Source organism: Panthera pardus, unplaced genomic scaffold (genome assembly GCF_024362965.1).
Source record: "Panthera pardus isolate Hobbes unplaced genomic scaffold, ASM2436296v1 HiC_scaffold_21, whole genome shotgun sequence".
NCBI lineage: Eukaryota > Metazoa > Chordata > Mammalia > Carnivora > Felidae > Panthera > Panthera pardus.
The window spans coordinates 35,925,275-35,950,745 of NW_026526777.1; the positions used below are offsets into that span (position 1 = coordinate 35,925,275).

General features: G+C 43.1%; 1 protein-coding gene across 2 annotated transcripts; it reads left to right on the top strand.

The window, feature by feature from the left end:
- The first annotated feature begins 631 nt into the window (after positions 1 to 631).
- On the top strand, positions 632 to 24,990 carry UTP25 (UTP25 small subunit processome component). Of its 2 annotated transcripts, XM_019429451.2 has the most exons (12): positions 632 to 839; positions 1,775 to 1,814; positions 3,041 to 3,275; positions 5,032 to 5,193; positions 7,137 to 7,225; positions 9,191 to 9,601; positions 11,385 to 11,604; positions 13,460 to 13,662; positions 15,038 to 15,220; positions 15,358 to 15,470; positions 16,246 to 16,491; positions 23,686 to 24,990. In XM_019429451.2, the coding sequence occupies exons 1-12, from the start codon at positions 733 to 735 to the stop codon at positions 23,927 to 23,929; spliced, it is 2,253 nt and encodes a 750-aa protein (XP_019284996.2). In that variant the 5' UTR covers positions 632 to 732; the 3' UTR covers positions 23,930 to 24,990. The 2 variants fall into 2 exon arrangements, with proteins under 2 accessions (XP_019284996.2, XP_019285006.1); XM_019429461.2 differs by lacking the exon at positions 1,775 to 1,814 and having other exon boundaries at positions 726 to 839.
- Positions 24,991 to 25,471: the final 481 nt, after the last annotated feature.

Below are 25,471 nucleotides of genomic sequence, written 5' to 3' on the forward strand. Positions count from 1 at the left end.
CATTTATTTCTAGGGACTCTTCCAGTACTTTCAGAAAACAAGGGAGTCGAGTGGGCGCTGGTATCCCAGCCTTAGGTCCCCATTCTTGATACAGCATACGCAGGTGGCCGATCCTAGTGGGTAAACGCCTGTGGTGGCGTCAAAGTTAGTTCCCCATCCTCTTTTGCCAGTGTGTAACGTTTTCTTTATTACGATTATTGCTGTTTTTTTAGTGTGCAACGTTTACTAAGCATCCATTTCCTCATCTACAATATCGGGCTTATTAACAGGACCCCTTTGTGTGTGTACTGCTGTGACAATGAAGTGAGATGTGCCGGCACCCTTATTAAATATTGGTTGGTCTTTTTATCATAGCATAACATAAAGTCAGGGCATTCGACCACCTCCGCTCCTGTACGTTTACGCGGGAGGATTCCCACAACCAAAACGCAAGCACAAAGCACGCCCACCCGTCTACTCACCCCCCGCGGTCCCAAGCTGGCCGGCCAACGTTCTAGAACTCAGACCAACAAATAGGCACGCGGGCATGTGCTTCCAAAGGGTCTCGCTAGAGGGCGGAATCGAGACCAGGAAGTTCTAACGCCTGTCGTACAAGGCGACGTAAAACAGCTCTGCTTTATGGCAACCTGGTTCCGCCGTAAAGCGCCGTGGGCGACCTCGCGTGAGTGAGTTGAGACAGCTAACAGGTGGGAAACGCGGCTCTTGAAGGTGGGCGACCTTGACGTTTTTGCTATGGGCAAACGCGGGAGCCGGAGCCAGAGCCAGCTGCTCAACACCCTGACTAAAAAGCAGAAGAAGCATCTGCGGGATTTCGGCGAGGAGCATCCCTTCTATGACAGGTATGCAGGGGCACTGCCGGGGCCAGCCGTGTCCGTGGCTTTTCCCGGGTTGGGTCCGCTGGTCTCCCTGGGGATCGGGACAGAGCGGCGCCCCCCGCTCCCCACCCCTTCCCGCGCTTCCCCCGCGGCCTGGGAGGATTTCGGTGGCATCCCGCCTGGGATGGGGTTCTTCGTGGGTCTTCCTGCCTTTTGTTGAGCCCTTAGCTTTATGCTAGACCGCATGCCCCCTATGGGGTGGGGGGCTGCTTTTCGTACTGTCAGAGGTTTTCTAACATTGATTTTGGTGTTTTGTGGTTTCAAAGAATTGTCTGGGCCTTTCGACATTACTGATTTATCCACTTACAATGAGGAAACCAGTGTATCGGTAGTTGTGGTTTCCTTTGAGTCTCCGGACTCTAAGTTATGATCTTAGTCCTCACCCGCCACACCACTTAGGGCTGCTTCATCAGCAGTTGAGGACATTGTAATGAAGCAATGTGCTAGAAAAGGTATTTTATTTGCTAAATTGATACTTCTTTCCGATGAGAGCCAGGTACTGTGTTTGTCATTGTGACGTTGTTAACCTTTTGTCAATTATCAGTTTGCTGTATTCTTACAATCCCTGTCCAAGAACATACATATTTTTTACGTGACTATAGTTATGTATTTATAATGGTATAGTCTGCTTTTTTCACTTAAAGTTGTGTCATTATGGGCGCCTGTTCGTTGAGCGTTCAACTCTTGATTTCCGTTCAGGTCGTGGGATTGAGCCTGGCACCGGGCTGTATGCTGAGCATGGGGCCTGCTTAACACTCCCTCTCTCTGCCCCTCTCCCCTGCTGGAGCTTGTGCATGCGTTCGCTCTGTCTCTCTCAAATAAAAAATAAAGTTGTATCATTAGACTTTTTACTAGTTGCTACATGCTAGTAGAGTTTAACATAACTTGTTTCTTCTCAGGGTTTCAGGAAAGGAAGCAAAACCACAGATTTATCAACCGGTAATGCTTTATACTTTTTTTTACACTAGTTGGTTCTGGGTTGTTTTAAGATTGTATATAATAACGATGAAGTCTGGCTACACTTCCACTCCTTTCGATTTTAGACGTAAGCTATTATTTTAGTGATGTGTACTTTTGAATGCAGATGTCTGTTAAAATGTCATTGTGACAACTAATACAGTAACCAGAGTTTGAAACTCTCCTGAGAGATTAGCCTGTTCGAACCTGGTAAGGAGGCTTATTAGAGGGCTCTCTTGGTGAATCCTAAGGAGTATCTTGTTTACTTAACATAAAAGGAGCCACAAACAATGCAAACTGAACAGGGGTCCTAACTCATTACAACAAACTAAAAAAACAAAAAAAAAAAACCCACTAAATTCTTTTGTTGTATTGTAATTTTCTTGTTGTTCCTTTCAAGGTGCTAAATATCTAACACATAGATTAGTTTAACTTCTGGGACCTGTGGGCGGCTCCGTCATTTAAGTATCTGACTTCGGCTTAGGTCATGATCTTGCAGTTCATGAGTTCGAGTTCTGCGTCGGGCTCTGTACTGTGCCCAGAGCCTGGAGCCTGCCTTGAATTCTGTGTTTCCCTCTCTCTCTCTGCTCCTTCCGTGCTCACATACTCTCTCTCTCTCTCTCTCGCTCTCTCGCTCTCACTCTCGCTCTCAAAAATAAATAAACATTAAAAATAATTATAAAAAAATTAGTTCTCATAACCCAAAGCTCTGTTTTTAGTCAGCTTTCTTCCCATGTGGAACATTATCAGTTCAAACAAGGTGAAAGTTCCTAGAATCATAGCCAGACTACCTTTTTAAAATAACTTTGTTGGGGCCCCTGGGTGGCTCAACTGGTTGAGCATCTGACTTTGGCTAAGGTCATGACCTCACGGCTTGGGGGTTCAAGCCCCGCGTCGGGCTCTGTGCTGACAGCTCAGAGCCTGGAGCCTGCTTCCAATCCTGTGTCTCCCTTTCTCTCTGCCTCTCCCCCACTCTCACTTTGTCTCATTCTGTCTCTCGAAAATAAATGAATGTAAAAAAATTTTTTTCTAAAAAAAAATAACTTTGTTGCTGGGCATGGTTGAATAGATAGGATTGCATATTTACAGAAAAACTAATTTTTATTTATGAAAGTCTGAACCTGTTATACTTTTGGTCTGATGATAATAATCATAGGGTAGAAACGAATGGTTTGTTTCTGTTTCAAAAATTCCCATTTTCCTTTTAGTCAGAGAGTTCAGATACTTCAGGTTCTGAAAGTGAAGCGGAGAGCGAACCAGAGCAAGTTTCTGGGTACCACAGACTACTCGCCACATTAAAGAATGTTTCAGAGGAAGAGGAGGAGGAGGAAGAAGTGGAAGAAGACAGTGCTGTAGATGAGGCAGAAATGGACGATGATGATGGTGAAAGTGATGTCACCGTGGAGGAAGAGACAGCGCCCGAGTCTGCCGAAGTGCAGGAGAGTAAGTGTCTTCAGACATCTTCTGTGTCGGGACAGATTGCCCCCTGAGCACAGTGCCCTCCCTGTACTGAGTGAGTTGGGGGAAAGCACGTGGATCCAAAGCAGAGACTCTTAACCTTGGTTGGTTCAGTGATATCTTTGAGAGTCTGATGAAAACACAGGACCCTCTGGCCAGAAAAATGCAGAAGTAATATTTTTGCTTATAATTTCCAGGTCTTCATCAATCCTAGTTAAAGTTTTCTTGATTCAGAGGAAAGGGGGCATAATTCTGTTTTTGTGACAGTTTCAGTTAAAGAGATCATTGTCCCTTAGAGAAACCAAATTTAATGGAAGACAGACGTGAAAATACAAACATTTTGAAGCAGCAGATTTGTATGTGACAACTAGCTGTAAGGCGTGGGAGAAAGGTCAAGTGGTTGCATGCTGGAGTAAATGGGGGCAGGCTGCAGAGAAGAGCTGAGATTGGAAGTTTAAAGGAATTCTCTCACTCGGACTTCCAGGTGACTTTTTTCCTCTAACTTTGAAACCAACTTTATGGAGCTGTGATTTACGTACAATAAAGCGTACCCGTTCTAAGTATACAACTTGAGGCGTTTGACAAGCGTGTACATCCGTGCTATCATCGCCAAAATCAAGATTCAGAACATTTCCAACACTTCCAAAAGGTGTCTTGTCTCTTTAGAGTCCATTTCCCCCTGCTGGCATCAGGCAACCACCGACCCGCATTCTTTCCCTACAGATTAGTTTTGCCTGTTCTAGAAGTTCATATAAGTGGAAGCATACAGTGTATACCTTCCTGTGTCTGGCTGCTTTGGCTCCTCATGTTTTTGTGGTTCATCCATGTCATTTATGTGTTAGCAATTCATGACTTTGTATTGCTGGAGTAATATCCCATTGTCAGTGTATCTGAGTAACTTTTTATACCTCACTATCTGAAGGCCTATTTTCCTTACAGCTGTATTTTTCTCTCTAAGATGTCATTCGTCATCCTTAGTATTTTAATTCAGTTTCACTGGGATGAAAGTTTATTGCCTCAGACTTAGGGGGCTTTTTGTTTTGTTTTTTTATTTCCTGTTTTGGATTTTTGAAAATGAAAAGTTTGTGAGGTTGTTTTTTTTAGTTATAAAAGTAATATATACTTACTGTAAAAACTTAAGAGGGTAGTATAGTTAACCTGTATCTCTACTACCTTGGGATAAACACCTTTAGCATTTTATGTAACCCTCCAGATTACTTTTTTATGGATACAAGTGTTAGTAGAAGTATGTGTGTGTGTGTGTGTGTGTGTGTGTGTGTAATGGTCTCATACACTTCTGTAATTTACTTTTTTCCTTCAATAGTATACCACAGTCCTTTTCTCTGTGAGTAATTGTGGATTCATATTAGCTTCTTAATTACACAGGATTTCGTTGTAAATGCTATGTGGTAACTTAATTATTACTCCATCGATAGAAAAGGATGAAATCAATTTTTCCAGTTATTTCTGGTTATAATCAGTGCTGCATTAAACATCCTTGCATGTCCATCTTAGTGTACTTTGTCCAGTTATCATCTTACAATAAATTCCTAACTGGAACGGGGTCAACAGTCAGGCTTAATTTTGAAACCTAAGTCTTCCACCTGAATTTGCTTAAAAATAAATAATAGTAATGAACATCAGTGTTGATTTAGGCTAAAGAATTAAGTTTTACTGGTCCACAGAAGTATAATTATATTTATGCATAAATAATTTTATAGAATGTTTCTCAAAATGACAGGTCCTCCTGACCCTCAGGGAAAAGGTGGGGATGGGCCACTTGGCACATCACAAGAATCCTCCGAGGAGTTTACAGATGCAAAACACGAGTCACTCTTCAGCCTGGAAACCAATTTTCTTGAAGAGGAGAGTGGAGGCACGTGTTCTCTGAATGCATCACAAGGTCAGAGCACAGTGTGTGTTGTTCAGTTTCACCAGGTGCTTAGCATGGAGGCTTGTGGGCTAATATACCCTGTTAAATCTCTGGTTACTGGCATGAGCAGCAATAAAAACGGGTTAGCAGCTCCATCTAGAGCTGGAAAGAAATATTTCCCAAAGGTATTTTGTGGTTTTCAGTGGTTAGGCAGTGTTGGGAATCAGGAGGCGATTTAGTAGGACAAACCGCCTAAGAGTGATAGTAGGGAAGGCCGGTTCCCCGGATCCCGGATCTCCACAGTTGGGAGTCAGGGGAAGACCTCTGATTTTCTCCCCAAGCAGGGAAGGAAGAAAAAGGAGAAAAGTATTTTGCACTTTTCTCTCAGCCCTTCACTTGCTCTTTGTTACTGGAGCAGGAGTTTTCCAGATTTGTAGACTCAGGACTGGCTAATCTGATTGGTCCTCATTACCAGGGAGCCCCTTAGAGGCCAGAAAGCTCCATCCTGTCTCTCCAGTCTCTCTCAGCCTCTTGGTCATGCCTCTGTCTCAGTGGCAGTGACTTGGACAAGGCCTGGCTATGGTGGGGGTAGGTCGGTCTCTGCTCTCTCTCTCAGCTCCACTTTCTCAGCCTGTGCCTGGCAGGCAAGTCAGGTTGGTCTTGTTCTTTGCTCTGATGGCCTTTTTGGCCCCGTTGCCTTTCTTCAACCTAGCTCTACAATTACTAAAGCTGAAATTTTGATCCATATTTGGTTTATTTGGTTCCGTTGGGTGTTGTGCTGGAGAAAGAGAAGTTAGCAGGTAGAATTTGGGCACAAACCCCATTCTGAACCATCAACACTTTAAAAACATTGGAGGTGACATTAGGAAGCTTGATTATCCTAAAATTTCTCTGGTTGTTTTGCCTATACAGGTATATAAGCACCTAGAATTCTTATGTCCTATTGTTCTGTCTTAGGTGTTTAGTAGAAAGTGCATTGCATTTGAAGTTTTACCGTTTGGATCCTTGCATAGGTCATTTACCTTTTCTCTGCTTCTTTAAAAAAATTTTTTTTGAAGTTTATTTATTTATTTTGGGAGAGAGCACATGTGTGCGTGATAGTGGGGGAGGGAAGAATCCCTAGCAGGCCCTGCACTAGATCTCACAAACTGAGATCATGACCTGAGCCGAAATCAAGTCAGACACAACTGACTGAGCCACCTAGGCACCCCAACTTTTCTCTGCTTAATGAGTGGGACTGGAAGACAAGGTTGGGTGGGCAGCTCAGAGGACTGGAGATAACCCCGAGTACAGATGCTACCATTTGGATCATTTGTTCAGTGATACTCAGTACTCAGTTGAGTATTGAGCATTTCTGCATGTCCTGCAATGTAAGATAAGTCAGACATGGAACTGCTGTCAGGGATCTTACAGTCTAGTGTATGAGACAAGTCTGCACATATATGTGTTGCAGTGGGTGGGTAGGGACGGGGTGGGGGTACTGTCTGTAGGGCACTGAGGATGGCCTGTTAGTGGAACCAGCACTGTGCCTGGCACGGTAGGCTCCAGGGAAATATTTATTGTGAGTCAGGAGATAACATTAAACTGATAATATTTGGACATACAAAAATGAGGTGAAGGACAGAATAGAATTTTTCATCGAAGGAAGGAATCCCACAGTGGCAGAAGAGTTTGAGGGCCATGTAATTCAAAGATTGTATTGGAGAAGTAGATTGGAGTTGTACATCCTGCAGCGCCCCAGATTTCAGACTGAGAAGCTTCTTCAAGGGTTTTGAGCTGGGAAGTAAAGTGATTAGGGAAGTGTGTTAGGAAAAGGAACCCATTGGAAACTTTTGAGCTGGGAGAGAGGGTGGGGAGATCAGATGGGAGAAAGGATGAGTTAACACCATGGAAAGAAGTGTGTTGTTTAGAGGGAAGACCAAGAAAACACCTGTTTTCTCCAAGTGTTCTGACATTCTGGATTTCTGAATTAGATCCATTTCTACAGCATGTGAACAAAGAACTGAAAGAAAAAGAAATTCAAGCTGTTGCCACAAATTCCAAAACTACTCACCAGCTGAAAGTAAGTGTTGCTTGGTTAGTGGTCACAAACGAAGTAAAGCTCCAAGTAAAGCAATGGTCTTGGGTTTTGGCGGTCTCCTCGAACATATGATACATGCTGGTGGTAGGTGGGACAGGGGAGCATAACCTAGGAAGGCTGGAAGAGCCTAGGGGAGCACAGGTGTAGCTAGAAAGGCCTGGGGAAGCTGGAGTGTGGGAGCCAGAGAAGAGTGGCTTTCGAGACAGGTACACCAGGGTTTAGATGAGCATCTGAGAGGCATTGTTGCATGACGTAAGGCAAGTTAATCTACCTTTTTGATCTCCACTCTTCTCATCTGTTAGAGGGGGGCGACAGTGCTTATCTCAAAATGAAGAAATTTAGTTTACTGACTGATACATAGAAAGTGTTGAGTAAAACAGTAGCTACTGCTGCTGTTTGTTTGAAATAATCGGAGATAGCTTCACAACTAAGTAATGCAAATGTGGAGCAATTTTTTACTTTTGTGTTTTTTGTTTTTCACCAGCTCATGCTGTTGATAAGAATTAGTCATCCTTGTTTAATTGAAATTTTTACTGAGATAATAATTATAGATTTAATTGTAAGAAATAAAGATACCCCTTATGCCCTTTGCCCACTTTCCCCCATTGGTAACATCTTGCAAAACTGTGGTATAGTATCAGGGCCAGGAAATTGACATTGACATGCTCTTCTGTCTTATTCAACTTTCCCCGGTTTTGCTCCTACTCTTTTGTGTGTGTGTTAAGTTCTGCACTGTGTTAAGTGTCCTCTGTCCACCACCAAAGTCAAGATGCAGAACATTTCCAGCACTTTAAAGATCTCTCTTGTTCTCACTTGCCCTTTTAAAACCACACCTCCCTCCCTGCCTCTGATTCCTAATCCTTGGTAATCACTATCTGTTCTCCATTTTACAGTTTTGTCATTTCAAAAGTGTTATGTAAAAGAACCCTGGGATGCCTGGGTGGCTCAGTCAGTTAAGCGTCTGACTCTTGATTTCAGCTTAGGTCAGGATCTCATGGTTTGTGAGATCGAACCCTGTGTGGGGCTCTGTGCTGGCAGCATGGAATCTGCTTGGTATTCTCTCTCTTCTCTCTCTGCCCCTCCCTTGCATGCACGCAAGAGAAGTAGAGAAGTAGATTGCACGCACGCTCTCTCTCTCTCTCAAAATAAATGAACGTTAAAAAAAAAAGAATCCTACAGATTGGCTTTTTTTACTTTGCATAATTCCCTTGAGATTCATCCCAATCGTTGGTGCATATTAATGATTCTTTTTATTGCTGAGATCATTCTTTTTGTCCCCCCACCCCAGGTCATCAGTTTTGTTACAGTGCAAAAATTTCCAAACTGGTGTCTCACAAAAATATACTTTAGGATTTTAATAGCTGTATCCTCCCCCCCCCAAAAAAAAATTATTCCATGTCCAAGTAAATTTGGAGAACTTTAGGTTAAATAAAATAGAACAGAGTTCTTGTCACAGGACTCACCAGAACCTTTTGTATTTAATACACATTGTGACTCTCCCAGAGGAGGATTAGCTTTTGTGATGTTTACCAAAGTTATTTGACCTTGGAGCCCTTTCTCTTCTGCAATGAATTTTGATTTCCTATAACATATTCCACGGAATAGTTTGGGACACACTGACACAGTGAAGAGGTCAGGTTGGAAGTCAGAAACCTTGGGCTCTGGCTCTTAGCTCTGTTCTCTCCGGGGAAGTTTGTCTGAATCATATAACCTCTCTGAACCTCAGCTTTCCTAAACTGTAAGAAGAGCATTATAGCATCTACCTTGCAGGGTTGTTGCTTGGGATTAAACAAAATGATCTTGTAAATCAGAGAGATCTTGGTAGATTAGGAATTGTGTGAATGTAACATAGTATAATGCATTTCTTTTTTTTTTTTTTTTTTTGATTTAACTTTATTTTTTATTTTTTACATTTCTAACTTAGCTCTTGATCTGTCTCTTTCCTAGTGGCCCATATTGGGCCAGCTTGTCTTTTCATCGAAGTTTCAGAAGTTGGAAACATTTAAACCATCAAAGGACATTGACTTAAAGTCACTTCATCTCCAGAAGCCTCTGGAATCCACCTGGACCAAGACCAACAGCCAGTTCCTCTCTGGTTCCCCTAAATCAAGTAGCCCCTTCACACCCCTCCAGAAAGAGCTGTTCCTAATTATGAATTCTTACCGGGACCTTTTCTACCCAGAAAGGACCGCCCTGAAGAATGGGGAGGAGATCCGCCATGTGTACTGCTTGCATGTAATAAATCATGTCCTCAAAGCCAACGCCCAGGTGCTTGGTAACAATAGCAGACGCCGCAGCCAGAAACTTGGGGTGGGTGACGATGATGACTTCAGAGACCAAGGGCTAACAAGGCCCAAGGTGAGTGACGGCAGGAGGACTTTGTCCTCAAGAAGGAGGCTGCAAGGCACTGCCATATAGGCACTGCCATATGCGCACTGCCTCGCACTTAGCAGGTACTCGACTATTTTAATGATATGAATTCTGGAATAATGAATGAGTCCAAGAGTGAGCATGTTAGTTGGGCCAGGTAGTGTCAGAGCAGTACAGTAGACAGCTCAGTGGACTGTGTCTAGCTGCATATTTGTGGATTTAACTGGAAACTTGTAAGTCACAAGTACTTCCGTGATAGTTTCCCTTAAAGGTAACCCTGAACATGTGTAAATGGCACTTCATTGTAAATCTCCTCTTGGTGATTGTCAGAGCTGGATGGAACCTTAGTAAGCCTTTTATCCAATCCCTGGATGTTAAAGCTATGAACAGAGACCCAGATTCATAGAGGACCTTGCTAAAGAGAACCAGGGATGCTAAAGTAGCAGAGATGGGATTAGAACCAAGGATTCTCTTCACTGAGCCACATACATATGTAAACCTTGGAAAACAAATTCCTATTTTTCCATTATATAGTTATTACTGCCTAAAACTATTACATTTATGTGGGTTCATAAGCGTAAGTTCCAGTTGATTTGGGGGCTTTGGTAAGAAATGTGTTTGAGTTGTGCTCATGTTATTCATGTTAAGTGGCTACATCTTGTGTCATCCATTTCCTATACCCCCTTAGCCTATATCCCTCCATATTGAAGAATCTAAAAAGATTTTTTAGATTGTTTTACTGAGTTTAGTAGGATTCTAGGGTTTAATACTGATGCGGATCTTAGACATTTGTTGGTCCAACCCCTTACTTGAAAGCTGGGGAAATTGAAGCCTGGACGCTTACATAGCGTGGGTACTAGGCCAGTAACTTGGCCCTCTTCAATCTTGGGCCCTCACTGCTGCACTGTACCAGGCTGAATCATGACACCTCTCCAGCTGTGCTGGTTCCCTTTCTGGGAAACTATCTGAGTCTTGGACATAAGGATTATAGATTTATCTGTTTCCATTTAGGGTTGTAGAGAAAAATGAAGCAGATTAACCGTGAAGCACATTTAGAATATGATGGATTGTGTGATCTGATGGGCTGTTTACATTGTTAATATTTACAGAAGGCTAGTTAGAAATTTATTTATCAAGCATATTCTGTTTTCATTCTCAACAGTTGTAACCTTAAGCATTTTTGGAAATGTTTAGAAAACTTAATTTTCCATTGAGATGTGATCTTATTTCAGAAATGCTTTATCATCGTTTCTGAAAAATGTACTAAAGAACATTCTAGAAAAGTAGTGATTCATTAATCCTTTTCCTTACCAGCTTTATTTGTTCTCTACTTATTACAGCTAATTCATTTATTTATTCATTATATATTTACCCTTTGAGGCTTATGGACAAAAATACCAATACTAAGTTCTGTGGGAGACAGAAATGAGTACCATTCGTTGCCACTTGTATGTTTCTATTGGGTTTTTGCTAGTGGGCAGCTGTTAAAGGCATTGACTTAATCCTGAAAGGTATTTCGACATTCTGGTTGAGAATTGCCTCCTGTGGGGCCATGAGCTTAAAGTCCACAGGACACAGTACTACGGATATGAGAGGTGCTCAGCTTCTAGTACTGAGCCAGGTCCTGTGCAAAAGGGGTGATCTAGATATGAGCCCTTCCAGGGGCTGCCGCTCTGCGGAGGGTTCTTGAGCTCCGTGTCCTCAGCAGGCTGACTTGCAGCTGCCCATCCTTCCCCTGGTCCCACCAAGGCTGCTGCGGCTTCCTCCACAGGTGCTGATAGTGGTGCCCTTCCGGGAAGCTGCTCTACGGGTGGTCCAGCTCTTCATCAGCCTCCTCGAGGGCGACAGCAAGAAGAAAATAATTGTGAGCAATAAAAAGAGGTTTAAGGGAGAGTATGGCTCAGATCCTGAGGAGAGACCACCCAACCTGAAGAGGCCTGAGGATTATGAAGCTGTGTTTGTCGGCAACATCGATGACCACTTTCGGATCGGTAATTCCTCCTTGTCAGAACTCAGACCCCAAGGGACCTACAGTGTGAGGTTCTCATGGCCGAAGACTAGAAGCCTGGAATTAGGCATTCTCTCAGGGGGTTGAGATGTCCTCCTAACAGGGCTGGGGTGCATTTGAAACATCTTGTCTGCCAGAGGAGAGAGTTTTGCTTGGCTAATGGGGTGGATGCTGGGCTAAGGGTGGAGCATCTCTGAAGCTCTTATATAAAGACACGTGCACATTTATGACAAATGTCTCAGCACACCCATAGCTAGTAGTTGATGCTACAGGGGAGTTGGAAGTGACACAGGCTGAGTGGGTCCCTCGGGGGAGGCTAAATAAACTGAGTGTCTACGCATAATGGTGGACTTTCCTCCTACTGGCCATGTAGAGTGCTTACCCCTGAATTGTCTCCACTCAGGACTTACCAACTGCCACCCAACTTGTTTCATGTTTGCTTGTCTCATTCAACTCCCATATGCTTGGTTGGTTGTGTATTGATAGAGTAATGTTCTTGGGAAAATGTTCATTAGTCACATAATCTCATTCAACAGACATTTATAAAGCATCTATTGGGTGCCGGGTACTGTTAGGAAGCTAGAGATACAGAAATAAAAGTTATGGTTCCTGTTGCTAAGGAAATCCAGCCTCGTGGGAAAACAATACAGAATGATCATGATAAGTACTGATCAGAGGATGCAGTGGATGTTCTGGGAGTGTTTAAAGCAATTTCTGTACTCCAAACGAGGACAAGATAGGGAAGGCCTCCTGGTGGAGGTGCCATTTATAGAAAGTTACAAAGAGGGATGGTCAGCATGCAGGAAAAGATTTCAGACAGGAAACTGCATGTGCAGAGGCATCAGGGTGAATAAGCCAGGCATGACCTAAGATTTATATAGGCTTTAGCAGGACTGGAGTGTCAGGTGAAACGGGACAAGAGTTGATGTGTAGTTTTACATTTTTTTTAATGTTTGTTTTTGAGAGACAGCATGAGCAGGGGAGGGACAGAGAGAGAGGGAGACACAGAATCCAAAGAAGGGTCCAGGCTCTGAGCTGTCGGCCCAGAGCCTGATGCAGGGCTCAAACCCACAAACCATGAGATCATGACCTGAGCCAAAGTTGGCCACCCAACCAGCTGAGCCACCCAGGCACCCCAAGAGTTGATGTTTAGTTTTAAACATGTGCAAGTGTCCTGCAAGCTGCTGATGATGTCAGTTTTGAGCTCAGGAAAGAGATGCGGGCTGGAAATACAGATCATTGTTACAGTCATGATGTTACAGTCGTGGTTGGTGAATACCAATTTATTGGTAAATGGTGAATACCCATTTATTACCCATAAACTTAGGTAGAGTGAAAGTAGAACTTACAGCCAAATCAGGGATTTGTGGAAGAGCTGTTTGGATCTGGAAAGATTGATATGGGCCAGGTCAGGTATAGAAATGGAAGTATTAAAGTGACGAAAAGAACATTTCAAGGAAGATTGGTTCAATATGCTGCTTTATGCATTTGTGATAAGAAACACTAAAGTGTCATTGAATTGGTGACCTTAGCAAGAGTCATTTCAGTGGAGTGCTGAGAATTGAGCCAGATTGTGATGCATTGAGGAATGAGTGGGAGGTTTCTAAGTGGAAACCATCCTCTGGGGAAGTTGGCCCTAAAGGAAAAGAAGAGAAGGGGAGCTAGATGGAACCATAGACTCAAGAGAGGGAAGATTATTATTATTTTAGTAAGTGAAACAACTTGAACATGGTTATGTGCTAAGGGAAAGATGTGAAGGTACAACATATATCAGAGGGTGAAAGCCAATGGCTTGGTGGGAACTAATGAACTAATGTGCACTTGGCTGTTTCCTGTAGGAGTGGCAATCCTTCAGAGGAGCATCCGACTGTATGCCCCCTTTTACTCCTCCGACATCCTCATTGCCTCCCCGCTGGGCTTGAGGACCATCATTGGTGGAGAAGGAGAGAAGAAGAGAGATTTTGACTTTTTGTCTTCTATTGAGCTTCTCATCATTGATCAAGCTGACATTTACCTGATGCAGAACTGGGAGCATGTCCTGGTAATGGTGGTCATTTACATTTAGAGTGACAAAGTTCACATTTAGGGAGAGTGGTTTAAGCCTTTTTTTTTTCTTTTTTAATACTTATTTTTGAGAGAGAGCATGTGCATGAGTGGGGGAGGGAGAGGGAGAGGGAGACAAAGAATGTGAAACAGGCTCTGTGCTGTCAGCGCAAAGCTCAACATGGGGCTCAAGCCCGTGCACCATGAGATCATGACCTGAGCTGAGGTCAGACACTCGATCCACTGACCCACCCAGGCGCACCAGTGGTTTAACTCTTAAAGGGCTATTTAAGTCCAGGTGAGAACTCAGTTTGGAAATGGAAGTGTTTCACATTTTCCAGTTTGAAAAAGCCTTTTGTCCCGTTTTCTACCCACAGATTGGTCAATAATCATGCAGAGAAATAAAAATTCTTGTCAGTATTGTCATATCTCCAGCAACGATTTCTTCCCTTCAAAGGTCACTTCTGTGAATAGACTACTTGAGTGGCTGGTTGGTAGGTTGGTTCCTTTTAACCTGGAAGGTCTTTACCTGACTAATTCTTCCTACCACTTATGCTCATTCTCTCTTGTTTGGCCTTCAGAGGAAATGGGAAATGTAGCTCAGGATTTCTTAATGTGTGATCTTGTTTTACAGAGAAATGCAGGAGGTCTTTATCTTCCTACTGTAACATGCTGTAATTTTTCCTCCTTCCCCACATACTCTGCAGTGTTGACCATTTTTGCTTTGGAATAATCCTTATCACAGAGCCATAGGTTTGGTTTTTACAGGCACATGAGAACTTGCTTCTGTAGTCCCAGGGCTTGCAGGAAGGTTGGGGCAGATAAAGGGGAGCATTTAGTCATAAAGGAGGGAATACATTTATAGTACTTGTTATCTGTTAATACAGATTTCCAGGTGAAAATATAATGAAGATAGAAAAGGCATGTTGATAGCTGAGTCTTATTTCTTAATTTGAGGGAAAGGCAGGTGTTGTGTCTCTGGGGATCTCCTAATGTTTGAGAACTAAGTCACTGAAGAACAACAGCTCTGTTTTCCATGTCATTTCTCTTCTTATCCAAGTCTGGGACTGAAGAACCCGTAGAGTGACCAGGCAACATTTCTGAAGTTCCTTTTAAAGGAATATTCCCGCAAGTACCATTTTGATCCTTTCTGAAAGATCCAAGAGATGGCCAGTTTTAGCTTACCTTCGTTTTGGCAGTGTTCACCTAACTGGGCAATTCACACCCATCTGGGCCTCGATTTTCTGGTGTGATTTGGAGGTTGATTGTACATAGCCCATGGGGTTAATAAGATGATAGATTTATAAAATGCTTAGCAGTGCCCAACAGGTACATCCAGAATAAAAATTAATGGTAGTTATTTTTGTTCAAAGCATTTGATGAACCACATGAACCTACTGCCATTGGATTCACATGGGGTGGACTTCTCTCGAGTGAGGATGTGGAGCCTCAATAATTGGTCCAAGTATTATCGCCAGACACTGCTTTTCGGGGCCCTGCAGGATGCCCAGATCAACTCCGTGTTCAACAAGTACTGTGTCAATCTGCAAGGCCAGGTGGGCTCTCTCCTTGTTTCTCTGGGTCTTCATGAAGCACTGTGTACCGTTTGGGTCATGAGGCATAAGGAGAAGATGGCATTTGGTCAGCAGTGGGGATGGCTGGCCTCCTGACACTCTTAATTGACTCCTGACAGGTGGCTGTGAGGAACGTTCCAATGACAGGCTCCATCAGCCATGTCCTGGTGCAGCTTCCACATGTCTTCCAGAGGATGGAAGCTGAAAACCTAGCTTCAGTGATTGATGACAGGTACCTATCCCTTCCTGGTCCCATTGGACACTTGGGGGTCAGAGAGAGGGATTTGACTTTGGCCTATGAGATGAGATAATTGAACCTGATCATCATTGACAGAGGAGGAGACTGAAGCCCAGAGAGGAATGGTGCCTTGTCCTAGTTCCCCAGCTGGTTAGTGATAGCATTAGTACTGCAGATCGGGGGCCTTTCCGCAAGATTGGGGCATTTCTTAATTACATTACACTGGTTAATGCTGCAGAGTGTTCTATGTCAACAACTTAATTTTAAGCCCTTCAGAGCAAGAATTAATGCCTAGAAGTGAACACTGAAACCTTTACTTTTTTATTTTTTTATTTTTGAAACCTTGAAATATTCAACTCTAAGCCCTTCATCTTTTGCTTCCTGCAGACATCAAGGTTCCAGTGTTTTTAATTCTCTCTGCATTTTTCCTGTCTCCTCATGGTGTTGGTCAGGGAGGGGACCATGGGAGTTGTTCAGTGAGGATTTGTTGATTGACAACAGAATGAATGAATGCGTGAGTGAATGGTTTGTGTATGTACTTCCAGAATAATTCTCTGAGATATACTGGCATCGCATCTATTTGTTACAATGAATAGTGTTAGCACTTATTTTTTTATCCTTATATAATCTCTTTGTGATGAGGTAGACCATACTGGCCTTTTGGGGGAGGTAGAAGGAGATTGTGACTTGCTCAGGGTAACCCAGTTAGTGAGGACACTGAGGGCTAATCTCTAGGTCATTGACTTTGCCCTTTGCTTTTCCAAATCAGGTTTAACTTTTTGGTGAACAAGATTTTGCCTCAGTATCGTGATGCAGTCATGTCTCACACGCTCATCTATGTCCCCTCCTACTTTGACTTTGTGCGCCTCCGAAATTACTTCAAGAAGGAAGAACTGAACTTCACCCACATCTGCGAGTACACCCCGAAGTCTGGTGTCTCCAGGGCCAGACACTTCTTCCTTCAAGGAGAGAAGCAGTTTCTGCTCCTCACAGAACGCTTCCATTTCTACAAAAGGTAAAGTAGTGCCAGGTTTTGAGTGTCCTCTCGGGAGGGGAAAATGCAGTGCGGATCATGGCCTACTTCTGAGTGCATGGTAAGCTTTGCAGTGTTGTGAGGTCCTCTTGTGTCTACCTTTTGTAGAGGAGCCAGAGAGTTTTGGAACTGGACAGGCTCTTCTTGGTTGGTTGGTTGGCTTCCTCCCCAAATGGGCATTGTTGGAGAATGTAGAGACAAATGAGTGACTACAGTATAATCTGTGTGGGTCTGGAGCGGGTCCACACTTGGGGATGCTTCCTGTAGCTGTGATTGTACACCTCAAGAAAGACATGACTGAGTTGAACAACTCTAGATAGCACAACTGAAGTGACTGTAGGAAGGAGAGGGCCCTGTCATGGAAGCAAAGCCAAAATACCAGGGACTGTGTGGTCTGTGGAGGTGGAGGTGGAGGCTGAGCACAAAGTCAGTGTTCAGAAAGTTCCAGTGTGTCTTGAAGAGGTGCACACACACTTCCTGACCAAGGAGACCAGGATTGAGGGGCCCCTTGTTTGTAGGAGGCAAAAGATGAGGGGCTTACAACTGAATATTTAATGATTTCAGAATTTGCTTTGCTTCCCCACTATGTGATTTTGACAAAACAAGTTGGACTGGCCTTTAAAAAAAATTTTTTTTTTAAATGTTTATTTACTTTTGAGAGGTGGGGGGCGAGGGGCAGAGAGAGGGGGACACAGAATCCGAAGCAGGCTCCAAGCTCTGAGCTGTCAGCACAGAGCCTGATGTGGGGCTCGAACTCACGAACCATGAGATCATGACCTGAGCCGAAGTTGGACGCTTAACTGACTGAGCCACCCAGGCGCCCCTGGATTGGCCTTTTTTAAAAAATTCTTATTAGAGTGTTAGTAATATTGGGCTTTCTGTTACTATTTGCAACCTTTCGTGTCCTGAGAAGTCAGGTGTTTTATTGTTTTGCCAAGTCTGTCTCTGCTGCCAAGTGAAAAGCCCTTTTTAAACCCTTATCTACAGAGAGATGGAAAATTGCATCCTATTATCCCTTCTTTCCTGATTCACAATAATGTTCAGTGAATTTACATTTTGCCTTTACCGTTTTATTAATTCTCAGTCACATGTACTACTGAGGGGCACTTTTTCTCAGAGAACTCCAAATACGTAAGCCAGGAATCTTCTAGGCTTTGGAACATATTTGATGATGCACATTGGCATTGCTTTGCCTTTTAGTTTATCCTCATGTTAGGATGTGCTCCCCAGACATGTTCTTGTTACTAAGATGGGGAGGGAGGAATCTAGCATCCCTCCAGGGCTGAGCTGACATGACATGACCTCTTTGGCTATTCTGCTGACTAGGTGATCTGTGAGTGGAGAGAGGAGAAACGGCTACATTTGTGTTCTCTGGGCTCCATTCTGGGCCACCTACACAGGGCTGTTTGGCCAAAGAGTGCTGATGAATTTTGGCATCGTTATTTGCTTTGTTCTGGTGAGTTGTTGTTTTCATTCATGTTGGAAAGTGATATTTTGGGGGAGTTTGCATTCGGCAGGTCTTAAGAGCCCTTAGTTCTCTGTCAGCTTGACACATGAAAGCAAGCCTTTCAAGTGAAGTGTATGGATTGGAAAATTTCCCAGCGTGATGGTCTATAGCAAGTATGAATTAAGCCGGGAGGAAAAGAGTGTTCTCATATAGCAGCTTTTCAAGGAGAGGGCACGATGTCTTAAGTAGGCAGCACAATCCACTGGCTTACACCACTGTATTTACCAAACTATTTAGCCCCCAAATCATTATAAAGACAAATCAAGCATGTACCACTTGCCTTATACCCTGGACCAGGTTCGTGAGTATATCCTGTCCTGGATTGAAGATGAATAGAAACAATGTGCTTCAGTGTTCTGCGACTGCTAATTATCTCAAAGTTTCCAGCTCTAGATTTTTTTGCTTGAAAGGTCATCAAAGTGATGATAGGTGCTTTTATCTGCAATGCCTTTGTGATTCGATTTGACCTTGGGAAACATATGTTAAACTTTAATATCCAGCTCTGAAATTCTGTATTTATATTCTCTCTAGAAGTAGGCATGTTAGAAATACCACTGCTTTTTTGTGAGCTAGCAAAACATTTTCATCCAGAAGATGATTCATTTTTTTGTGGGATTGGGGGATGAAACGAGTTGAATTTTAGGATTGGACAGGCCTTTGGTCATGATGGCCCACCGAAGGATGGGATGCTTCACAGTCCTTTCTGTGAGCTTTATCACTGGGTTGCTACAGCAGGGAGAATTCTTAACCAGGGCACAAGTCAGAAACTCTGGAGGTGGGATTTATGGGGTTGGGAAAGGCTGCTGGGGTATTTCTTTTATCTTCTTTTTTTTTTCTTAATGTTTATTTTCGAGAGAGAAAGAGAGCGCCAGCAGGAGAGAGGCAGAGAGGGAGGGGAGGGGCAGAGAGAGAGAGAGAGAGACAGACAGACAGACACAGAATCCAAAGCAGGCTTCAGGCTCCAAGCTGTCAGCACAGAGCCTGATACAGGGTCAGACTCACAAACCATGAGGCCATGACCTGAGCCGAAGTCAGATGCTTAACCGACTGAGTCACCCAGGCATACTGGGATATTTCTGACTACTCCCAGCCCCTACGTGAGAATCCCCAGTTCTGGAAATAGCAGACTAGCTTTATAGACAATGTGGAGAAGCCAGCCTTTCAAATCAGCTGTGAGTGCCTCGTTTATCTTTCACATTTGGTAGGTGAGGTCGACATCTGAATGTCCTTTGTCCTTAGTTTAAGTTCCCATCCAGCCATTGAGTCCTATTTCTAGGGGTCACTGAAGACCCAAAACCTGTACCAGGGGAGGAAGACTGTTTCCACCACGTTCACTGTTTCCAGGAGATACCTAGTCTGTTGTGGGAGATTGAAACTGAGAAAAATTTTCTTGGTTTTTAAATACAGCACTTACTAGAATTTGTTTTGTTGTTTTGTTTTATAAGTACGCTGATTCTAAGAGTGTTGGACAATTGTTGTAGAGAACTTGGAAAATGTACGTTAAAAAAAAGAAAATGGAATCTCACTGCCCTGATATTAATACCCATTTTAGTGTGTTTTTTTAATGTGAAAAATACGTGCACATGTACAAACGTGTGTACCCCCCCACACACATTTTTTTTTTTTTTAACTAAATTGGGATTACATTGTACTCGTTGGGATTTTTTTCTTTTATGCATTTTATGTGTTCATTGAAAAAGAATTTTAGTATGTTAACATTTTGGCATATGTATTTGCGTATCATGGGTGCATTTTTAAGTTGACATACATAGCTCTATCATGTCCTCCCTTCCCCCAGCTTTTTATTTGGAAAGATTTCATTTCACAGGAAATTGTAAGACTATAATAGTGAACGTTGATAGCTCCTTTTGCTGGGATTTCACCAGCTGTTAGCATTTTGCCACATTTGTATGCACCCCTGTTCTCTGTCTTTCCTTCTCTCTGTCCATTCACATCTTAATTTTTCTTTCTGAACCATTTGTAAACAAGTTCAGGGGCTTCATGACATTGAACCCCTAAATCTTTCAGCATGTTATTTTATCTAATGGTAATACCACTATCAAACCACTTGATATTATTATAGTAATATCATCTGATACATAGTCTGTATTCAAATTTTCCTTGTTGTCCTGATGACCATTGTAGCTGTTACACCCCATAATCCAGGATTCGGTTAAGGATCATACATTACATTTGGTTAATGTTTTTTTAGTCTGTCTTAGTAGTTCTCAGCTGGGGGCAGTTTTGTTCCAGAAGACATTTTTGGTGGTCAAAACTGGAGGGTTATTCTAGTGGTCTAGTGCTTCTAGTGGATTGCGGCCAGGATGTTTCTGGATGCCCTAGAGTACAGAGGATAGCCCCACAACAAAGAATTATCTGGCTCAATAGGTCAGTAGTGTGGAGGTTAAGATACCTTGATCTAAAATAATTCTGTTGCTTTTTTCCCCTTGACATTTCTTGAAGAGCCAATCCAGTTTCCTACAGAATGTCCCAAAGCCTAGATTGTGTAATTGTTTTGTTTTATTATTCAGATTGTTTTGTTTTATTATTCAGATCACTGGTTCCCAGATTTTGCTGTACATTAAAATCCCCTTGGGGAGCTTTTAAAGATCCAAATACCCAAGGCATACACCCCAGTGCCAATTAAATCCCTGTGTCTGGGGACGGGAACGAAGCACAGATATTTCAAGCACACAACCAGACAGGTGATTCATAGTGCAGTGAAGTTCAGAATCACTGACTAGATTAAACATCTTTTGGTGAGAACTCCACATAGAAGATATTGTATACTTCCCACTCTGTCTTGTCAAGAGGCACATAATGTCGGTTTATATCATTTTTGGTGATGTTGAATGTAATCACTTGGTCAAAGTGTATCTGCTAGATCTCTTCATTGTAAAAGTACCTTTTCTATTTATAAGTAATCTATGAGGTGTGTATTGCATCCTTTTAAATGGTATATAGTATGTTGTATGGATATATAAGTAGCTCAGTTTCCTTTTCATGGGTATATAGATTCTAAAAAAAATTGTTCTATTATATACAACAATGCCAAGGACATCTATGTGCATAATTGATGGCATAGTTGTCTAGTTATTTTATTAGAATAAATTTAGACAGGAAAACTTGTTAGCTCAAAAACTGTATACAATGAAAAATTTATTATGCATTGCCCCTTCCTCGCTCCTCTGTTTTCCCCATATCTTCTCTCCCTCCCCAAAATACACGCACAATAATTTATACTCCATTAGCCTATTTCTGCAAAACCCTACTTGTTTCCAGTGACTTGATAGCCAGAGTGATACCTCAGTGTTTTAATGTCTTTTAAAGAGTCTTGCGTGCGTGTGTGTGTGTGTGTGTGTTTGTAATTGTCAATTGAATGTAGGGGCTGAGATGGGTAGTACTTACAATCAGGCATACCTCTTACTCTTCAGGCCACTCGTGTGGGAGTTGTGAATCGAGTCAGGATTTGGTTATTACTGTAGCTAACCTTCCATGCACCACAGACTTCAAATTCCTCTAGCAGTCAGTGCTTAGTGTAGGGCCTGGGGTACCGGCAGGTCTTTTCTCAGTGTCCATCTTCTCTCGGCTTCCACCAAGCCCTGTGCCCCCGTGACAGAGGAGGGGTCTCTCCCCACTCGAGCCCCTTTTGCAGCAGCAGGCTGCTCTTGCTTGTTACTCCCTGCGAGGCTTGAGGTGGGATTGGGGTTCTCTCCGTGTGGCTTGGTTTGAGGCGGGCCTGTTCGTCCTAGGCTGCGGAGCTGGGGCCCGGTCAGCATTCCTGCAGCCCGCTCCGTGGCAGCCAAACCCTACCTTGAATCTGTGAGGGATCTTGGTAGGAAAGAACTTCCTGCTTCTCCCACGGTGGTGGCAGACCTGTGCTTATGTCAGTGTAGGATCTTGGGCTGAATGGATTTTGTGTTCTTTCCCCAGGGACAGTCTGCTGCTGCTTTTTACTGGGTGTAAGTCTTGTGGTGAGGAAGCATGGGTGGGCCTTTAAGGCCCCAGCCCCAGCTCTTGACCTTTGCCCCTCTCTCAGCAGTTTCAGATTTTACTTCATATACATGTGGGTCTGGGAAGTGAGTGAGGTTTCATGTCTGCACTGAGGAGTCTCTCTCAGGTCTCCTGCCTCGCCTCCCACCTTTCTCCAGGACCCCCATCGGAGGCCTATAGAAGAGAGCTCATGAGTGAACGCGAGTTAAAGGAGTGTCCACCAATCTCAGGGGTTCTAAACTGTCGCACAGGCCTACACTTGCCCTTTAAGAATTTGTACAGCTCTTTTCTTGCTACCCATTTTCTTGGCAGCTGCCCTCTTCCTCCTGTGCTCTGCCAGAAACCCTCTCTTCAGAGAGGTTTGTCACTCTGGAATTCAGTCAGTGGTGGGCTGGCTCGTGAGATCTGCTTGCCCATCTCTTCCCGACTCCCAAGTTTAGCAACATAACGTTGGTAGCTTGAAATTGGCTACGGTGGGAGTATTTACACCACAGAATTTGGCAATTGCTTCAAATCCGCACCCTCTCTTCCCCACTGAGAACCAGTTCTTAAACATACACCAGCATACCATTGAATCAGTTCACTTGGCTGCCTTGTGACATGTGCTGTCTAGGCTCAGGAAAAGGAACATAGGTTATGTGGCTTTTTCTGGTTAGTGTGGAAGCAGTGCTCTCTTGAGTTTTCTACGTACAAAGCACAAGTGGAACTCGGTGTTTGCTTTTGTTTGTTTCGATAACTAGTGAGGTAGAACAGTGTACTCAAGTTCATTAGCCATTGGAATTCCTTCCTTATGGTAATGTTGAAAAGTGAACCAAGTAGTGGGTTGCAGTTACAGTTTGGAAGATGAGGGTCTCCAGAGAGATCAGGATGATCTGTGGGATAAGAAGACAAGGAAAGCGGATCCTCTGTGAATAAAATAGAATTCCCAAGTGAGTCTTACATCAGCAGCGTATGACAGGGCTTTAACAGGAAAAATCAGAACCTTGTCAACTATAAAATCTTTTGTTATGGGGCCCCAGAGGAAATAATTGACCCGGACCCGAACCATACAGTGAGTCCCTGAGGTCTGCACCTCCCCCCCCCCTCGCCCCCAGCACTGCATACAGCGCTGTAGCAGGGAGAGAAGTGCACGAACTGGTGAAACTAACGCCTGATGGGTCCTCAGTCAGGATTTTGTAAATGGGTGAACGTGGAACATCTGCCATGGAGTTAGCATGTCTGCAGAGTGACAAGAGAAGACTGATGGGAACTCCTTTACAGTTTATGCAGTTCATTTTACGTCCTGGGTCTGACCTCATTGCCATTACAGGACATTCTGTTTTGCCTCATCATAATAAGGGTAACGTTAAGTTGTGTTTACTTTTTAAATTTTCTGTGACAGATCTTTAATCCTAGTCTACTGTTCTTCCCCATCCTACCTTGGTCTACCCAGAGTAGGCTCAAGAAATGCAAATTTGTTTTATCACTATCTTAAGCCAAACATTAGGAATTCAAATACGCTGTCACAAAATAAGCCCTTCCAACTCAAAATAACCTTTGGTCTGTCGGATGGTGAGCCATTATCTTCCTCCTTGAGCATGGGGCAGCAAGAGGGAGCTACGCCCCTGTCGAACTCTTAGGTAGCTTCTCCGTAAATGTTCTCAAGGAGATATAGCCTCTCTTTCCCCTCCTAATAGGTATACCATAAAAGGGATCAGGAACCTGATTTTCTATGAACTGCCAACATATCCCCACTTCTACAGTGAAGTCTGTAACATGCTGAGAGCCACCAGCAGAGGAGAGGAAGCCACCTGGACTTGCACTGTCCTCTACTCCAAGTACGACGCCCAGAGGTTGGCTGCTGTGGTTGGCGTGGAGCGGGCTGCGCAGATGCTGCAGTCCCACAAGAACGTCCACCTCTTCATTACCGGAGAAAGATGAGAACTTGTTGGACAGGAAACGGTATTGGCGGGATACCTGGTGCTTGGTTCTGTGCCACTTGGACCCAATTCTGATCACTTACGCAAGGACTGCTCCAGGAAGGAGCACCGGGCAGCAGCGGAGCGGATACGTCTTTCTCTTTAGGTCATGCGTCCCTGAAAAGTTAAATGTAAACCAGATTCTGGGCACATCTTTCAGAGATCAGGAGGGAGCTAATAGAACTCTGAGAGGTTGGCAGAAGGAAAAAGTTCTACTTGTGAAACTTTTTGTAAGCCATAAATTCTTCTGGTGTTATTTTATTCTCTAATTTATTACACTTGGTAAATTCTTTCAGATTCGCCTACTTCTGTCTGATGCTTCCTTAAAGTAAGGCATACATGTCATTGCTTGTGAGAATTGGTTGTGAGAATATTGGGAGACTTCTTGCTGCTGAATATCATCTTAATTGTGGATCACACGTGTTTTGCAAAACTATTATTTTTCCCCAGCCAAACTTTTTAAAATCTTAAATATTCTATTTTAATTCAGCCTAGAAGAATACATTCACTGATTTTTTTTAACTCACAATAGTAAATGTTTTAAAATATACACTTAAAATCGTGTTATTTGAAATAACATTAATCTTTACTCTGTTTCAAGAAATAATTTTGTGAGACTTTTGGTGTCATGACATCTGTCTTCATGTCACTGTCTTCATTATTATGGTGGCCCTTTTTTAAGTCCTATACAGATAAAAATGAAAATCACACTTCTAAAGACATTTTTATTTGGAAATATTCCCAGAAACATTGTAAGTCCTGAACCTAAACCACTTGAGAATAAGTTGCTGACTTGATGGGCCTATCATTCGTAAAAATTACCCCTGGATTTAGTGTGTATTTCCTGTAAACAAGGACATTTTTCCATGTAACCAGGAAACAAATATCAAATCAGGAAACTGCCGTTAATACTTATTGCCGTCTAATCCTTGGCCACCATTCAGGTTTTGCCCAGTGGCCCAGTCATGTCCTTAATAGCAAAAGGAGATAGTTCAGAATTACATGTTGCCTTTCATTGTCGTACCTCTGTAGTGTCCTTTATTCTGGAAGACTACCCCAGCTTCTTGCTGGCTTTCTTGACTTTGACATTTTTGAAGATTACAGACTGGTTATTATTTTGGGTAATGTTTCCCTTTGATTAGGTTTAGTTGATGCACCACTAGCAGGAACACTGAAGCACTGCTGTGTCCTCACCCTGTCTCATCAGGTGGCACACAGTGTCCATGTGCCCCGTCAGTGATGATGCTAACTGACCACTTGTTTTTCTTTTGTCTTTTTAAAATTGTCTTTTAAAAATTTTATTTTTAAGTAATGTCTACATCCATTGTAGGGCTCGAACCTGCAACCCTGAGATCAAGAGGCACACGCTCTACTGAGTGAGCCAGCCATGTGCCCCACTAACTGACCACTTGTTTAAGGCACTGTTTGCCAGGGTTTTCCAGTATGGAGTTACTCTTTTCCTGTTATTTGTTAATTTATGTCCGTCAGTATGGGCTTGTAGTTT